The sequence below is a fragment of the Vipera berus genome (genome assembly GCF_964194415.1).
Source record: "Vipera berus genome assembly, contig: HAP1_SCAFFOLD_96, whole genome shotgun sequence".
NCBI classification, from domain to species: Eukaryota; Metazoa; Chordata; class Lepidosauria; order Squamata; family Viperidae; genus Vipera; species Vipera berus.
Genome location: NW_027673606.1, coordinates 1 through 12656, shown reverse-complemented (window position 1 = coordinate 12656; position 12656 = coordinate 1). Strand labels below are relative to the sequence as shown.

The 12656-nt window shown below is 42.6% G+C and overlaps 1 protein-coding gene across 1 annotated transcript; it reads left to right on the top strand.

The window, feature by feature from the left end:
* Nucleotides 1-4618: 4618 nt before the first annotated feature.
* LOC308679268 (complement C1s-1 subcomponent-like) lies at nt 4619-12616 on the top strand (the record flags this gene model as incomplete). The annotated part of the gene is made up of 6 exons (XM_081346867.1): nt 4619-4941; nt 5306-5418; nt 6098-6302; nt 8684-8861; nt 9897-10022; nt 12530-12616. Coding segments are annotated over exons 2-6 (616 nt in total), but the record flags the coding sequence as incomplete, so codon positions are not given.
* Nucleotides 12617-12656: the final 40 nt, after the last annotated feature.

Sequence of the window (12656 nt, the reverse complement as noted above, 5' to 3'; positions counted from 1 at the left end):
TGATTTTATCCAGGAAACAAATAGGAAAAAAACCACAGTATTGGGAAGTACTGAATAGTGGAATTTAACAGAGATAAATAAGATAAAACAGTGATAATATATAGTAGATAGTAGATAAATTGTAAGTGTGTGGGGCTACCCATCTCACCCTTGTGACTCTGAGCAGCAAACAGCAGTTAAAAACATAAATACAGATCAGCAGCTAAAGTAAAAATCATCACAACCATCAACATAACCATCCCTTAGGCACCCCCCTCCTTCCCTTCTTCCTCTTCTTTCTCTCCACATACACACATAAGGTAAAGGTAAAGGTTCCCCCGCACATGTGTGCTAGTCGTTTCCGACTCTAGGGGTCGGTGCTCATCTCCGTTTCATAGCCGAAGAGCCAGCGTTTGTCCGAGGACGTCTCCGTGGTCATGTGGCCGGCATGACTAGACGCCAAAGGCGCACGGAATGCTGTTACCTTCCCACCATAGTGGTCCCTATTTTTCTACTTGCATTTTTACGTGCTTTCGAACTGCTAGGTGGGCAGAAGCTGGGACGAGTAACAGGCGCTTACTCTGTTACGCGGCACTCGGGATTCGACCCGCCAAACTGCCGACCTTCTGATCGACAAGCTCAGCGTCCTAACCCACTGAGCCAACATAACCATCCCTTAGGCGCCCCCCTCCTTCCCTTCTTCCTCTTCTTTCTCTCCACATACACACATACACAGTCCTTCTTTAGTGATTATCCTACTTGTCTGTATGATGAAAATGTAATTTTATGACCCAGTTCTCACATTTATGACCTCTGCAGGCCTGTAAAGCAAAGGAAAGCAGAAATAAGACCATAAGTCACCGTTTCACTTAGCAGCTGCTCCCCTTAGTGATTGAGTTGTCGATCCCAACTAAACTAGGTAACTAAATGAGGACTATCTCTGTGTATGTGTATATGTGTATGCATACATGCATATGTACACATACATGTTATATAGAGAAAGATACTCTTCCAACTCATTTCAAAATATAAAGACATTTTAAAAATCCACAAAGATCACATCCTTTGATACCACTTTTTGAACAGAGGATTCTTAAAGATTGGAGGATGATGTCTGAGGCCCCTCTTAAAAGTTTACAAATGAAGGCCAAGTGATGATGCAATTAATGTCTCCCTTGGACACAGCTTTGGGGCACCCCATGGAATTGCTACTCTTATTTACTCATGTTTTGCTGAGCGGTTGTATGCTTCCCATTACATTTCTGCTTTTTTTTCCAGGCTACAGAAAGAGAGACTGGAATAGGAATGCAAATTCTGCAAAGCATGTAGATGTATGCAAAACGTGAATGTTAAAGGAAGCTTCATGGAAAAAATAAATGCAGATTTTTCTGTGTCCTGTATGGGGTTTAGTTGCAGAATAATGCAGAATGTAAGCTGAGCTTGGGTGGATGGATGAGTCTTTGTCAAGATTGCTGTTTCTTTGATGCTAATAACAGTGAGAAAGAATGACAACTCTAATTAGGCAAGAATTTTAAAGTTTCTAGAATTTCCAGAATTTCTTTTAGAGTTCTTTGAATGATCCTTTGCTGCATCTTGATCTAAGAACCTTTCCCAACATGTGCCTAACTGTGGCTCAAAGAACCCAACAATATCTTTCTTCTGTTGTGTTCTCACATTGTTGCTGCTGTCTCCAGTCCATGGTTGAGGACACAACCAAACAGCTGTATTAAAGTGCTATGCTCCAGAACACAAGCTATCAGAAAGTAATGCTGCATAAATGGCACTGCACTCATTACAATCCCTCTTCTGTCTCAATAATCAGGCTGGTAAGTGGTATGTCTTACTGTTGTAATGCAGGACAAGTTAAAGTAACTAACTTTAGAATTGAATAGAGCTGGAAGGGACCTTGGAGGTCTTCTAGTCAAGCCCCCTGCTCAAGCAGGAGAACCTATACCATCACAAGTGACTGTCCAGTCTCTTCTTAAAAACCTCCAGTGATGGAGCACCCATGACTTCTGAGGGCAAGCTGTTCTACCGGTCAATTGTCCTCACTGTTAGGAAGTTTCTCCTTAATTCCAGGTTGCTTCTCTTTGGTCAGTTTTCAACCATTGATTCTTGTCTTGCCCTCTGGTGCTTTGGAGAATAATTTGACCACCTCTTCTTTGTGGCAGCCTCTCAAATACTGGAACACTGCTATCATGTCTCCCCTATTTCTTCTTTTCTTTAGACTAGCCAAACCCAAGTCCTGCAGCCATTCTCCATATGTTTTAGTCTCCAGGCCTTGGATCATCTTACTGTAGTTGCTCTTCTCTGAACTTTTCCCATAGTCACAATATCTTTTTTGTAGTATGGTGACCAAAACTGGTTGCAATATTCCAGGTTTCACTAGGGTTTTATAAAGCAGTACTAATACTTCATGTGATCTTGATTCTATGCCTCTGTTTATACAACCCAGGATTGTATTAGCTTTTTTGGTTGCTGCTGCACACTGCTGGCTCATATAGTCAAGTGATCGTCCACTAGGACTCCAAGGTCCCTCTCACAGTTACTGTACTTATATCTTTGATTTTTTCCTGCTTAAATATAAAACTTTGCTTTTCTCCACATTAAAACTTATTTTGTTGGATAGGACCCATTGTTCCAGTTTGTCAAGATCTTTTTGACTCTTAACTAGTGAATTCCTCTATCGTTGCTTCCCTCCCAGCCAGTTAGAACAACCAACTCTCCTTAATGCAGTGGGGTAGATATGAATGAGCTTAGGTGACTGCTTAGAATGGCTGATTTAGCCCTCTGCTTGTCTGGGTAAAAGCCTCCAGGCGCAGAGATGGTCTACATTTGTTATCTCTCAGTTGAGCTACTTTTGAACACAGACCCAGCACCCTTCTGAAAGAGTGCTGAACCCATGTCCCAAAGCAATAGCCCATCTGCTACTAGATCACAAGTGAACAGAGGAGAGTAGGAAGGAGTGACTGATAATAATGAATAAACTGCATAAGCACTGAAGAAAATGACAATAGTGGCCGAGAGTAGCGGTGACCAGCTTTTCAAACAGTAAAAATAATAATAATAATATAGTCACATGAAGGCTGAAACAGCAGAAACTCTGCAATGCATTCATTGTTGACAGACCCACCAGCACAGAGCTGGCAAACCTCACCTGTTTTTCCCAAGTTTTTAAATAAAGAACTAACAGTATGCCAGTCTCTGATCATAATAAAGATTGATTTGATACATGTTTAGCATTCTTTCTAAAGATGCCTAGGAAGGGCTTTGGCTGAAGAATGTTCAACTCAAAAGGATAAATTCCATAATCGCAGTCCCCAGTCCAGAGTCAATTGGTTGATTGGCAAGTGGGCAGGTCATTGACCAATGCTTTCCTCAATACAGTATCACCCTCTCAGAACAGCCAGCCACACAACTGAACAGCAGGTACCTTGGAAGCATGGTCTCTTTAGGGACAGCATGCTCTTCTCCAGCACTCCATCATTGCTTGACTGTCTGTTAGCAATCTCACATAGACTCTAGGGCACAGGTCTGCAACCCGCGGCTCCGGAGCCGCATGCGGCTCTTTCAGCCGTCTCCTGCGGCTCCCGGTCCTCTGCCATGTGCAGTCCAAAAAAAAAAGTGGGACTAAAAAAGTTCAACCAATCAATTCAAATATGCAGGGTAGGTGCATATCTCGCCTTGGCTCTACTCTTCAGTCAAACCCTGTTCTGCTCATGTGCGCATGTACGTGCATGCGCACATATTTTTTGCGGCTCCCAGTTTTTCCTTTTGTGAGGGAACCGGTTCCGAGTGGCTCTTTCACTGTTTGAGGTTGCTGACCCCTGCTCTAGGGGAAGCACTGTTCCCAGTGTGGAATCTGGAAGAGGGGAGGATCTGGGAAACTCCCAGCCCTTGATTTACTACTGCTTGTGGACCTCAGACTCTAAAACAGGGGTGTCAAACTCAATTTCATTGAGGGCCACATCAGCATTGCGGTTGCCCTCAGGGGGCCGGGTGGGTGTGGCCAGGGTGGGCGTGGCCTACTGGGTGGGCGTGGCCAGCTCTAGATCGTTCGCATCAAGGGTGCCTATGGGGGCCTGGGCAGGAGTGGGACAGATCTGAGGGTCTCTGGCAGAAGGAGGGTCTCTGGGCCAGGGCCAAGGCAGTGGGGGCCGTTCCCTCACTGTTGCCAGGATGGCTTCGCGGGCCGCATGAAACCACTTCACGGGCCGGATCTGGCCCCCGGGCCTTGTGTTTGACATGTCTGCTCTAAAAGGTTGCCAAGATCTGATTTACACTGCTAATCTTGCAGTCTCCCCTGCAGACTGAATTGTCCCCAAGCAAATAAAATTAATTCATTGTATTGCATTTGGTATGCATTCTCCATAAAACTTGAATAAATCTGTTGCAAATATTTGTATTAACTGACCTTTCTGTGGCATTCTTTCTTTGTGGATTTTTTTTTATCTTGGATGCTTGCTGTATTATTTACTTGTTTTGAAGCTGATATACAATAACAAGTATGTGTGTGTGTTAAATCAGCTTAAGCTAAAGGTCAACAAATGACAAAGTCAGTGATTTAAGCTTGTAAAAGCAATCAGGCACTGTAATTGCACAATATTGTAACTTTGTTTTCAAAGTGGAATTTGGAATTTCCCTCAACCATTTGCTTCGCAGAAGTCACCTGACTTCTTTCAGGGGAAAAAAAAAATCAGCCTTCCCTCTTTGGTTGATTCTAGAGCTAGCAAAAATAAGACTTGTGCAACTGAGTTATTTGAACATGGTTTTTTTCTTTGGGCTGAAATATTTAGGGCTATGAGAAATGAAAGATAAAATGTTTGAACAGCAGAGGGAGACAGAGTCCCTTAACGAAATTCCATTGTTTCTGATTAGAAATGTTGCTCAGAGCTGGTAGGGGAGAGAGGCAGAAGAGGCAAACAGAAAGAGAGAGCCAGCCGCGGAGACCAGGAGTTAAAGGTAAATCACTCTCAATTTCCTTTTCAGAAATAGGTATCCCGAGTACCTGTTTTGGGATTAAGTTTTCTGGCTAAAATCTGCTCTAGCTTTCCTAATGTAAAAGAGGTGATGCTTCTTCCAAGAGTTTTGATGCTGTTTGATACTTTTTTTAGAAAGTCAGAAGTAACTTTACGGCACGTTGAGCTCCACGCCTTATGGCTCTGAGGAGTCTCCTGTCACACTGTGCACCTTATAAAATCCAACATACCTTTAGGACATGGTTTTACTTGCTAGATGACAGTGAGAAATAATAGATAGGCGATGAATTCATGCTATTTCCGTTCTTTGGGAGCGGGACTTTCACTTGATTATTCTGTCCATCCAGCAGGCACACTTCAGGGGAGGAAACATCCCACTGAGCAGGGTGCCTGTGTTCTCCTAAATCTCATGATCCCGTGGCTTTGTGGAAGGAATAAGAATGGTGCTCTTACAGATATGGTAAGTTACTCAATGAACGGAGGATTGTTGAACAAATAACTTGGGACTCTGGTTAGCTACTTTCTTTGCTGGAAGACTACTTCCAGATGAAAGTGGGGGTGGCAGAAAATGACGCACAACCCACTTGAGTAACTGCCTCTTGCCAGGGCTCCCAGCTGCTCCCATCTCATCCGTAGGACCTCTGCTGCACACCCTCACTTAGCAGAGTGACTTTCCTTGCAGCTCTAGCTCATCTGGGTCAATAGCCAGGGCCACTGTCCTTTGGAGGCTCTGAATCAAGTTGCTGTGACTACCCCAGCCTGTGGCGTATGGGATGGAAAGCTAAAGTCTTCCTACTGTGTGCATTCTCCTGTGGTTTTCTGTGTGTGAGCCACTTGTGGAGTCATTTCTGTTCAAGACAAGCAGCAGATTCCTCCTCATGACCCGTTCTTTGGTTTTTGCACTGAAAAGGAGTGTGCAAGGACATTTATCTCTTTCCTTTTCCATCAAGACTGAGGAGGTTGCAAGGGCGTTCAGATTGCGCATGTTTGTGTCCCACCACCCATACGTTAGAGCTGAACCAACTATGGCTTAAGCAATGGGATATTATTAGCCCTGGACCTCTGAGCAAAACCTAGGATGTCCAGGGGCTGAATGTGAGTTTGGCAGCCCTGCCCAATATTGATCTTTCCTCTTTTAGGAGCTTCATTGCCTTCCTCCTCCTGTCCTGTACTGAGGCAGCATCCATGCATGGAGAAATTCTGTCTCCAAATTATCCTCAAGCATATCCCAATGATGCTCTGGAATCCTGGAAAATAGAAGTTCCTCCTGGTTATGGCATTCATCTCTACTTCACCCACCTGGATATAGAGCCATCTCAAAACTGTGAATATGATTTTGTGAAGGTACAGGGACGTATTTCTCTGTTGGGAACTTGAGAGTGAAGATGTGTGTAGGCTGAGCTTTTCCAGGCTGAAACACCCAGCTAGGAAACTATTTCATACAAGATACAGAACTTTTCTGGTGATGTGTAAAAGTTAGGAATATGGATTGTTTGAATAGCTTTGAATTTTTATTTGGATTGCTTCTGTATAGTAGATTACAGTTAAGTCCATTACCCTAACCTCAAATAGAAAGTTTATAGGACATGAATCCCTGTGCTAGCTGGTTCTCTGGCTGTGTTCATAACTGGCACACAACCCAAATTGGGCAGAACGTTTCCAAGCTACTGAGCTTATCTAATTCACAATATTCCAAGGACAGGACATTCACCCCAAGTTCCAGACATGGCAGCCTTCAGGCCTTTCATCTTGTCATGGTCTACTGTTGACTTCTTGCTCTTCATCCCAGCACAATGGCATCTGGACACAGATCCAGCCTTTTCACAGCTCCTCCTGACTTAAAAGCCTTCTGCATTCCCTCCTAGCAGGGATAGCTACATCACTGAAGGAATCGTGGCAGAGTGCCTGCTTGTGATCCTCTCGTTCATGCTCCTGGTCGTTTTTTCTTTTTTTAAGGGCTATAGTGGTTTTTTTCCCCTGTGGCCCAGCCAACTTCTCACTCATTTTTTTTTATTATTGTACTTAGTGGCGGCAGCAGGAGACATGAATTCTTAGGAGAGGAGTCTCTGACTGCCATCTTAATTTCCCTATAATGCATGAAGATGGGGAAGGTGGGTAGTAAGTTAAGATCTTAGTGTCTGCTGCTATCCTTAAATATCAAGAAGGTTTAAAATAAACATCAGAGAAATGTTGAGAAGTCATCCACTTACAGCTATTATCACTATGCTGGCCTAATACAGCACACATCTGAGTTCTGAAGGAATAGAAGGAAAGGATGATTGAATGATAAACTGAAGGCATGAACAAAGTCTTGTTCCAGCTTACGGGAAGGGAGTAGCTTCTAAAAGTCTGGACCTTTGGATGTTTATCTGGAGGCATGGGGAAGTGGAAGCAAGTGATGAATCGTGTGATGTAATGTCGCAACCCAAACTCTGCCTCTTACATGCAATGTCTTGATGCAAGTAAAAATGGATGGAACGTGTGTTATGATGTCACCATGCCCACTTCATCATTTGGATAACCTTGTGTGTTAGGAGCAGAGGCCTGTGCTTCAATGATTCTAGAAAAAGCAGCCATTTTCTGGAAAAAAAATAAACTTTGGGTGACATGAACAAAAAAGGAAAGTGTTCTGTACCAGCCTGCTACCGGCCCTGCAGAAAAGGCAGGGACAACCCCTTTACAAACAGCAAGAGGCTGGAATTAAGCCTGCCAAATTTATTAACATAAAACAGCAAAACAAGACACCAACCATGAAACAGGAGCTATGAAACAGGAACTAATCAAGCGGTTGCCTTCAGCAAACCAGCCCTCCCACGCATTCCCCTTTTATACAGTTCAGGGCATGGCTTCTCTCTGCCTCCTTCCGAGGTGCCCCATTGCCTTCCTCTGTTTACTCCTGATTGACTGCCTCCTGTGTTGGGCCTCCTTGAACAGGGCCAGCTGTGGGTCATCTTCATCCACGCTGTCAGGCTCACACAGCTGGGTCTCCGTCGTGACCAGGTGGGAGGGGCCTGGCTGAGGGCTCTCATCAGCAAGATCTTCAACCCCCTCAGCAAGCTCTTCAACACCCCCCTCCTCCTCTGAGTCGTCCGACCCAACTGCCGAACCCACAGGCTGACCCTGAATCACAACAGAAAGAAGGGCAAATATTGCTGGATGATATTCACGTCACTCAGACAACAAAATGTGTTTGGCGTAAAGGGGCCATTTTGAAATCGTGGTAAATGAGGTGCAAAAAAGGCAGTTTTGACCTTAAACCTCATCAGAACATCCCAGCATATAAAATGGAGGCAACCTTGTAGACTCTACTGCTCTGCGAGCCACAAAAGGGGAGTTGATGGGCTACATTTTTTTGCATTTTGGCAATAGAGCAATGAGGAATTGCTGGAAAGGGCTGCTGCAATGAAATGCAAAGATGATCTTGAATAATGTGTGCCACAGCATTATTGTAGAAAAATATGTTTCAAGACCAGAAGGGGGAGGGGAATCCTAAAATGACTCCCCCCTTGACTCTGTTGGGTATAAGACAGAGGGAAAAGAAAACACCAAGAAGCTTTCAAGGTTCTGTTAGTCAATACATTTCCAGTCATGGAGTCTATTTCCTGACTTGGCCTCCCTTGAAGGGCTGGCACAGATGCATGAAGGAAGGATGTTCTATGGGCAAAGTTTTGGGTAGAAATATAGTTGAACACAAGCCCTTATATTTGTTCATCTGATCCTTCCAGGTCCTGTCTGGTGAACAGGTGGAGGGTCAGTTCTGTGGGAGAAAAACAAGGGACACACGGGGCTCTCCTATCCTGGAAGAACTCCACGTGCCCTACCATAGTTTGACTGTCCTCTTTCAGTCTGACTTTTCCAATGAAGAGAGATACACTGGATTTGCTGCCTATTACACTGCAATCGGTAAGCCCTTAGCCCTTGTCAGGGGCAAAAGATCAGGACCACACTGGATGTTCTGATTGAATTGATTTATTACCAATCATGCCTTTGGCAGAAGAATCTATTCAACTAAGGTTAGCACTGTCTTGTTATTAGATAAGAGTCAACAGAATTCAAGAAGGGTTGGACTTAATTTATTTGTGGCTATGTGGAAACTCGAGGTTGATTCCTCTTTTGATTCCATCCTCAGGCTCTGTCACTCCTTTTTCTACATTAGCTGCCTTTTCTGAGCAGATAAAGGCGTGTGCCTTAAGGAGAGTTACCAAAACCAATATTTATTTATTTTTATTTTATTTTTTTTAAAAATGGAACCATTTCTGTTCCTCTGAAAGAAGAAATAAAAACTCCCTGCACTATTTGAAAGCCCATTCTTAAATCTGGTCGTGATTCTGTTGCAAAAGAATAACTTTATAATTTCCCCAATTTCTGAAAATCTCTAGAGAAAAGCATCCTCCGTTTGCAGTGCATTGCAGACTCATGGGTTCATAAACCAAGAGGTTTCTTGGTACTGCTTTCCTATTATTATAGATAAATGAGCAGCTGCTTCTTTTATACTTTTCTAGTCCTCCTTCCTCTCCTATTCAACTGCTCGTGTAAAACTACAAATATTTGATTTGGTATAATTGAGTCTGAAATGCTAATTACTAGAAAAACCAAGAAGATAAATGGTGTTTGTGTGTGTGTGTGTGTGTGTGTGTGTGTGTGTGTGAGAGAGAGAGAGAGAGAGAGAGAGAGAGAGAGAGAGAGAGAGAGAGAGAGAGAGAGAGAGAGAGAGAGAGAGAGAGAGAGAGGAGTACCATCTGTAATTGTGCCACCTTTTTCCTGTAAACTTTTTCCTGTAAATGAGGGCTCAGGATTTGGGAAAGACACTACTGGGATTCCCTAGGAGACCAAGCCATGTTGCTGAAGTCTTGGGGTGGTAAATTATGTCATTGTTTCTGTCATCTTTGCTCCTATTCCACTGAGGATTTTTTTTACATCTCTTTTCCTTTCTTACAGATGTGAATGAGTGCACAGAATTTGTGGAAGAGGCCTGTAGCCATTACTGCAATAACTACATTGGTGGATACTATTGCTCTTGTCCTCCTGAATATTTTTTGCATGAAGATAAAAAGACATGTGGAGGTACCATTGACTGACTGATAGATTTTCATTGGTGCGGAGTCAATGACAAAACGTACATTGTGAGGTTAATAGTAATAATTAATAGTAATAATACTTTATTAAACTTGTAGGCTGCTCAACTCCCAACGATTACGGCAGTTCACAACAATCAAACAAAGAAATTACAATAAAAGTCAATAAAAGATAAAAAGGTGGCAAGCGTGAAATACTAGACTAGAGGGAATGAAGTGAGGGAAGCCTCTCAAGGGCCAGGGCTTCACAGCTCTTCTAAACAACAGCTAAGTGGGAGCCATCTGGCTCTCTGTGGGGCCTTCCTCTCAGATGGCATGTGCTGCGGCGGAGAAGGGATGCTCCTGAGGCCCCAACAGCTGACATTGTTTAATCAAAGGTACCCAGAGTGCACCAACCCTGCATGATCAAATTGGGCAGGCAGGTGGTCCCTCAAATAACCATTCCCTCTCTGTAACCAGAACCACTCAGTGAGCGCAGAGGGATAAGGCTTGTGTTGTTGAAACACAATGCACATTTGTCTTGATCATGATTAGAAATAGATTTGATTTGTATCTGCCTTTCTGTCCGAAGAGCATTCAAGGGGAAAGCTAACAGTAAAAAAAAAATAAAAACACAAAGAATTAAAATCTGAACACTTCATTAAAATTACTGTTAATTTAAAATGAAAACAGCTGACTACATAGAAGAATTTCCTAAAAAATAGAAAGTAACCTCAACTCCCAAATGGATGGTTTTACTATGAAACCAACATCAGAGGTTTTCTCCTATGAACGTGATAAATAGACTATAGAAAATGGAAGAGAGCATCTTTTACTGACCCTCGTTTCCCAACACTTTCATATAGAAATAAGTGGGCAATCTAATTTTATAGATTAGATAGATAGATAGATAGATAGATAGATAGATAGATAGATAGATAGATAGATAGATAGATAGATAGATGATAGATAGATAGGTAGGTAGGTAGGTAGGTAGGTAGGTAGGTAGGTAGATAGATAGATAGATAGATAGATAGATAGATAGATAGATAGATGGATAGATAGATAGATATGGATGGATAAATAATACATAGACAGACAGACAGATCTATATTTTATTTTTTATTTTTATTTTAATTCCATTTATATCCCGCCCTTCTCCGAAGACTCAGGGCGGCTTACAAGCTTAGCAGTAGCCTTCATTCTATGTATATGCCTGCTTATTAGGGCTTTCACACACACCCCCAAGCGGCATTATTACAAAGTCAGCTTAATTGCCCCCAAGAATCTGGGTCCTCATTTTACCTACCTCGGAAGGATGGAAGGCTGAGTCAACCTTGAGCCTGGTGGGATGCGAACCTGCACTAATTGCAGGCAGCTGGTGTTACTTAAGGAGGCATTAGCCCACTGCTCCACCAAGGCTACCCATCTCACAACAGTGACTCTGTAAGGACCCCAGCTGTTTTGGTTTTAAAAATCGAGAATATGCAAGTTTACATCCTTACACTGAAGTCCAAACTGAGGTAGAACCAGGTAACTTTATCTACAGAATATGCTGCAATGATCTCAGCTTCCTGAGTTTTTATTCATTTGTACTAAATTTATTTATTTATGTAAAACATTTATTCAGCTGCCCATCTTATATTGAATTCTGGGCTAACTTTCCTTCTGCTTCATCAGCTTTGTTCTCATTAAAGAAGAGAACTGAGCAACCAGTGGGACCAAGAGTGTCCACAGTCCATTGTTTCCCTGTTCAATTGTCATTGATAGAAGGAGCAGGAAAATTCCCATGTGCATTCAAGAAACAGTCCACTAAATGTCTAAGACAGACCTTTTAATTGGTCCTCTGACTCTGCAAACCTTCCTACCAATATTCAGCTTAAAGCTCATAAGATCGCCTTCATTCTCAGGTCACAATGTTATCTTAAACAGAATTCCAAATCTAGAGTATGTCCTGATGGATTGTGTGGGTCCACATGTGAATTAGAGTAAGTGCCTGGTTCCCATGGTTGATCTGAACTTCTCAGAGATTTCCCATTTAGAAATATTGCATGGATATCTATTCTTATATTAAGGTTTTAAGTATTTCTTAAAACTTAGAGAAGAGTTAATTTTTAAGGGAAAAAAATCTGAATTAATATGGGTCATTCTCTTATGAATCGCTTTCAGAAATAATTGAGATGGGAACTTGCAGGCAATACAGAGTTAACCAAGGAAGTTAATATACCAAAATGTGCTCTTCTGATAAATTATCTCCTGTTCTCCTGGGACAATGCCTTGAGTAGGAGAAGCCCAAGAGATTTAAATACAGAAACTTCAAATGGCATGGGCAAAATATGTGGTCAGGTGATAAAAATATAACTATACCCCTATCATATCACCCAAAACACTGCTGTTGCATACTTCAGCTTGCCTACTAATAGGCCTTTAAACCATAAGGAGAGCTAAACAGTAATCACAAACTACTGTCAAGATTATTTCTATTCTCTTTGCCATTGCTTTCCTTCTAAACTCTAGTGAACTGCAGTGGGAATGTATTTACTGAGCTGTCTGGGGAGATTACCAGCCCCAACTATCCCAGGCCGTATCCTGAGAACTCGCACTGTGATTACCGTGTCATCCTGGAACCAGGATACCAGGTGAT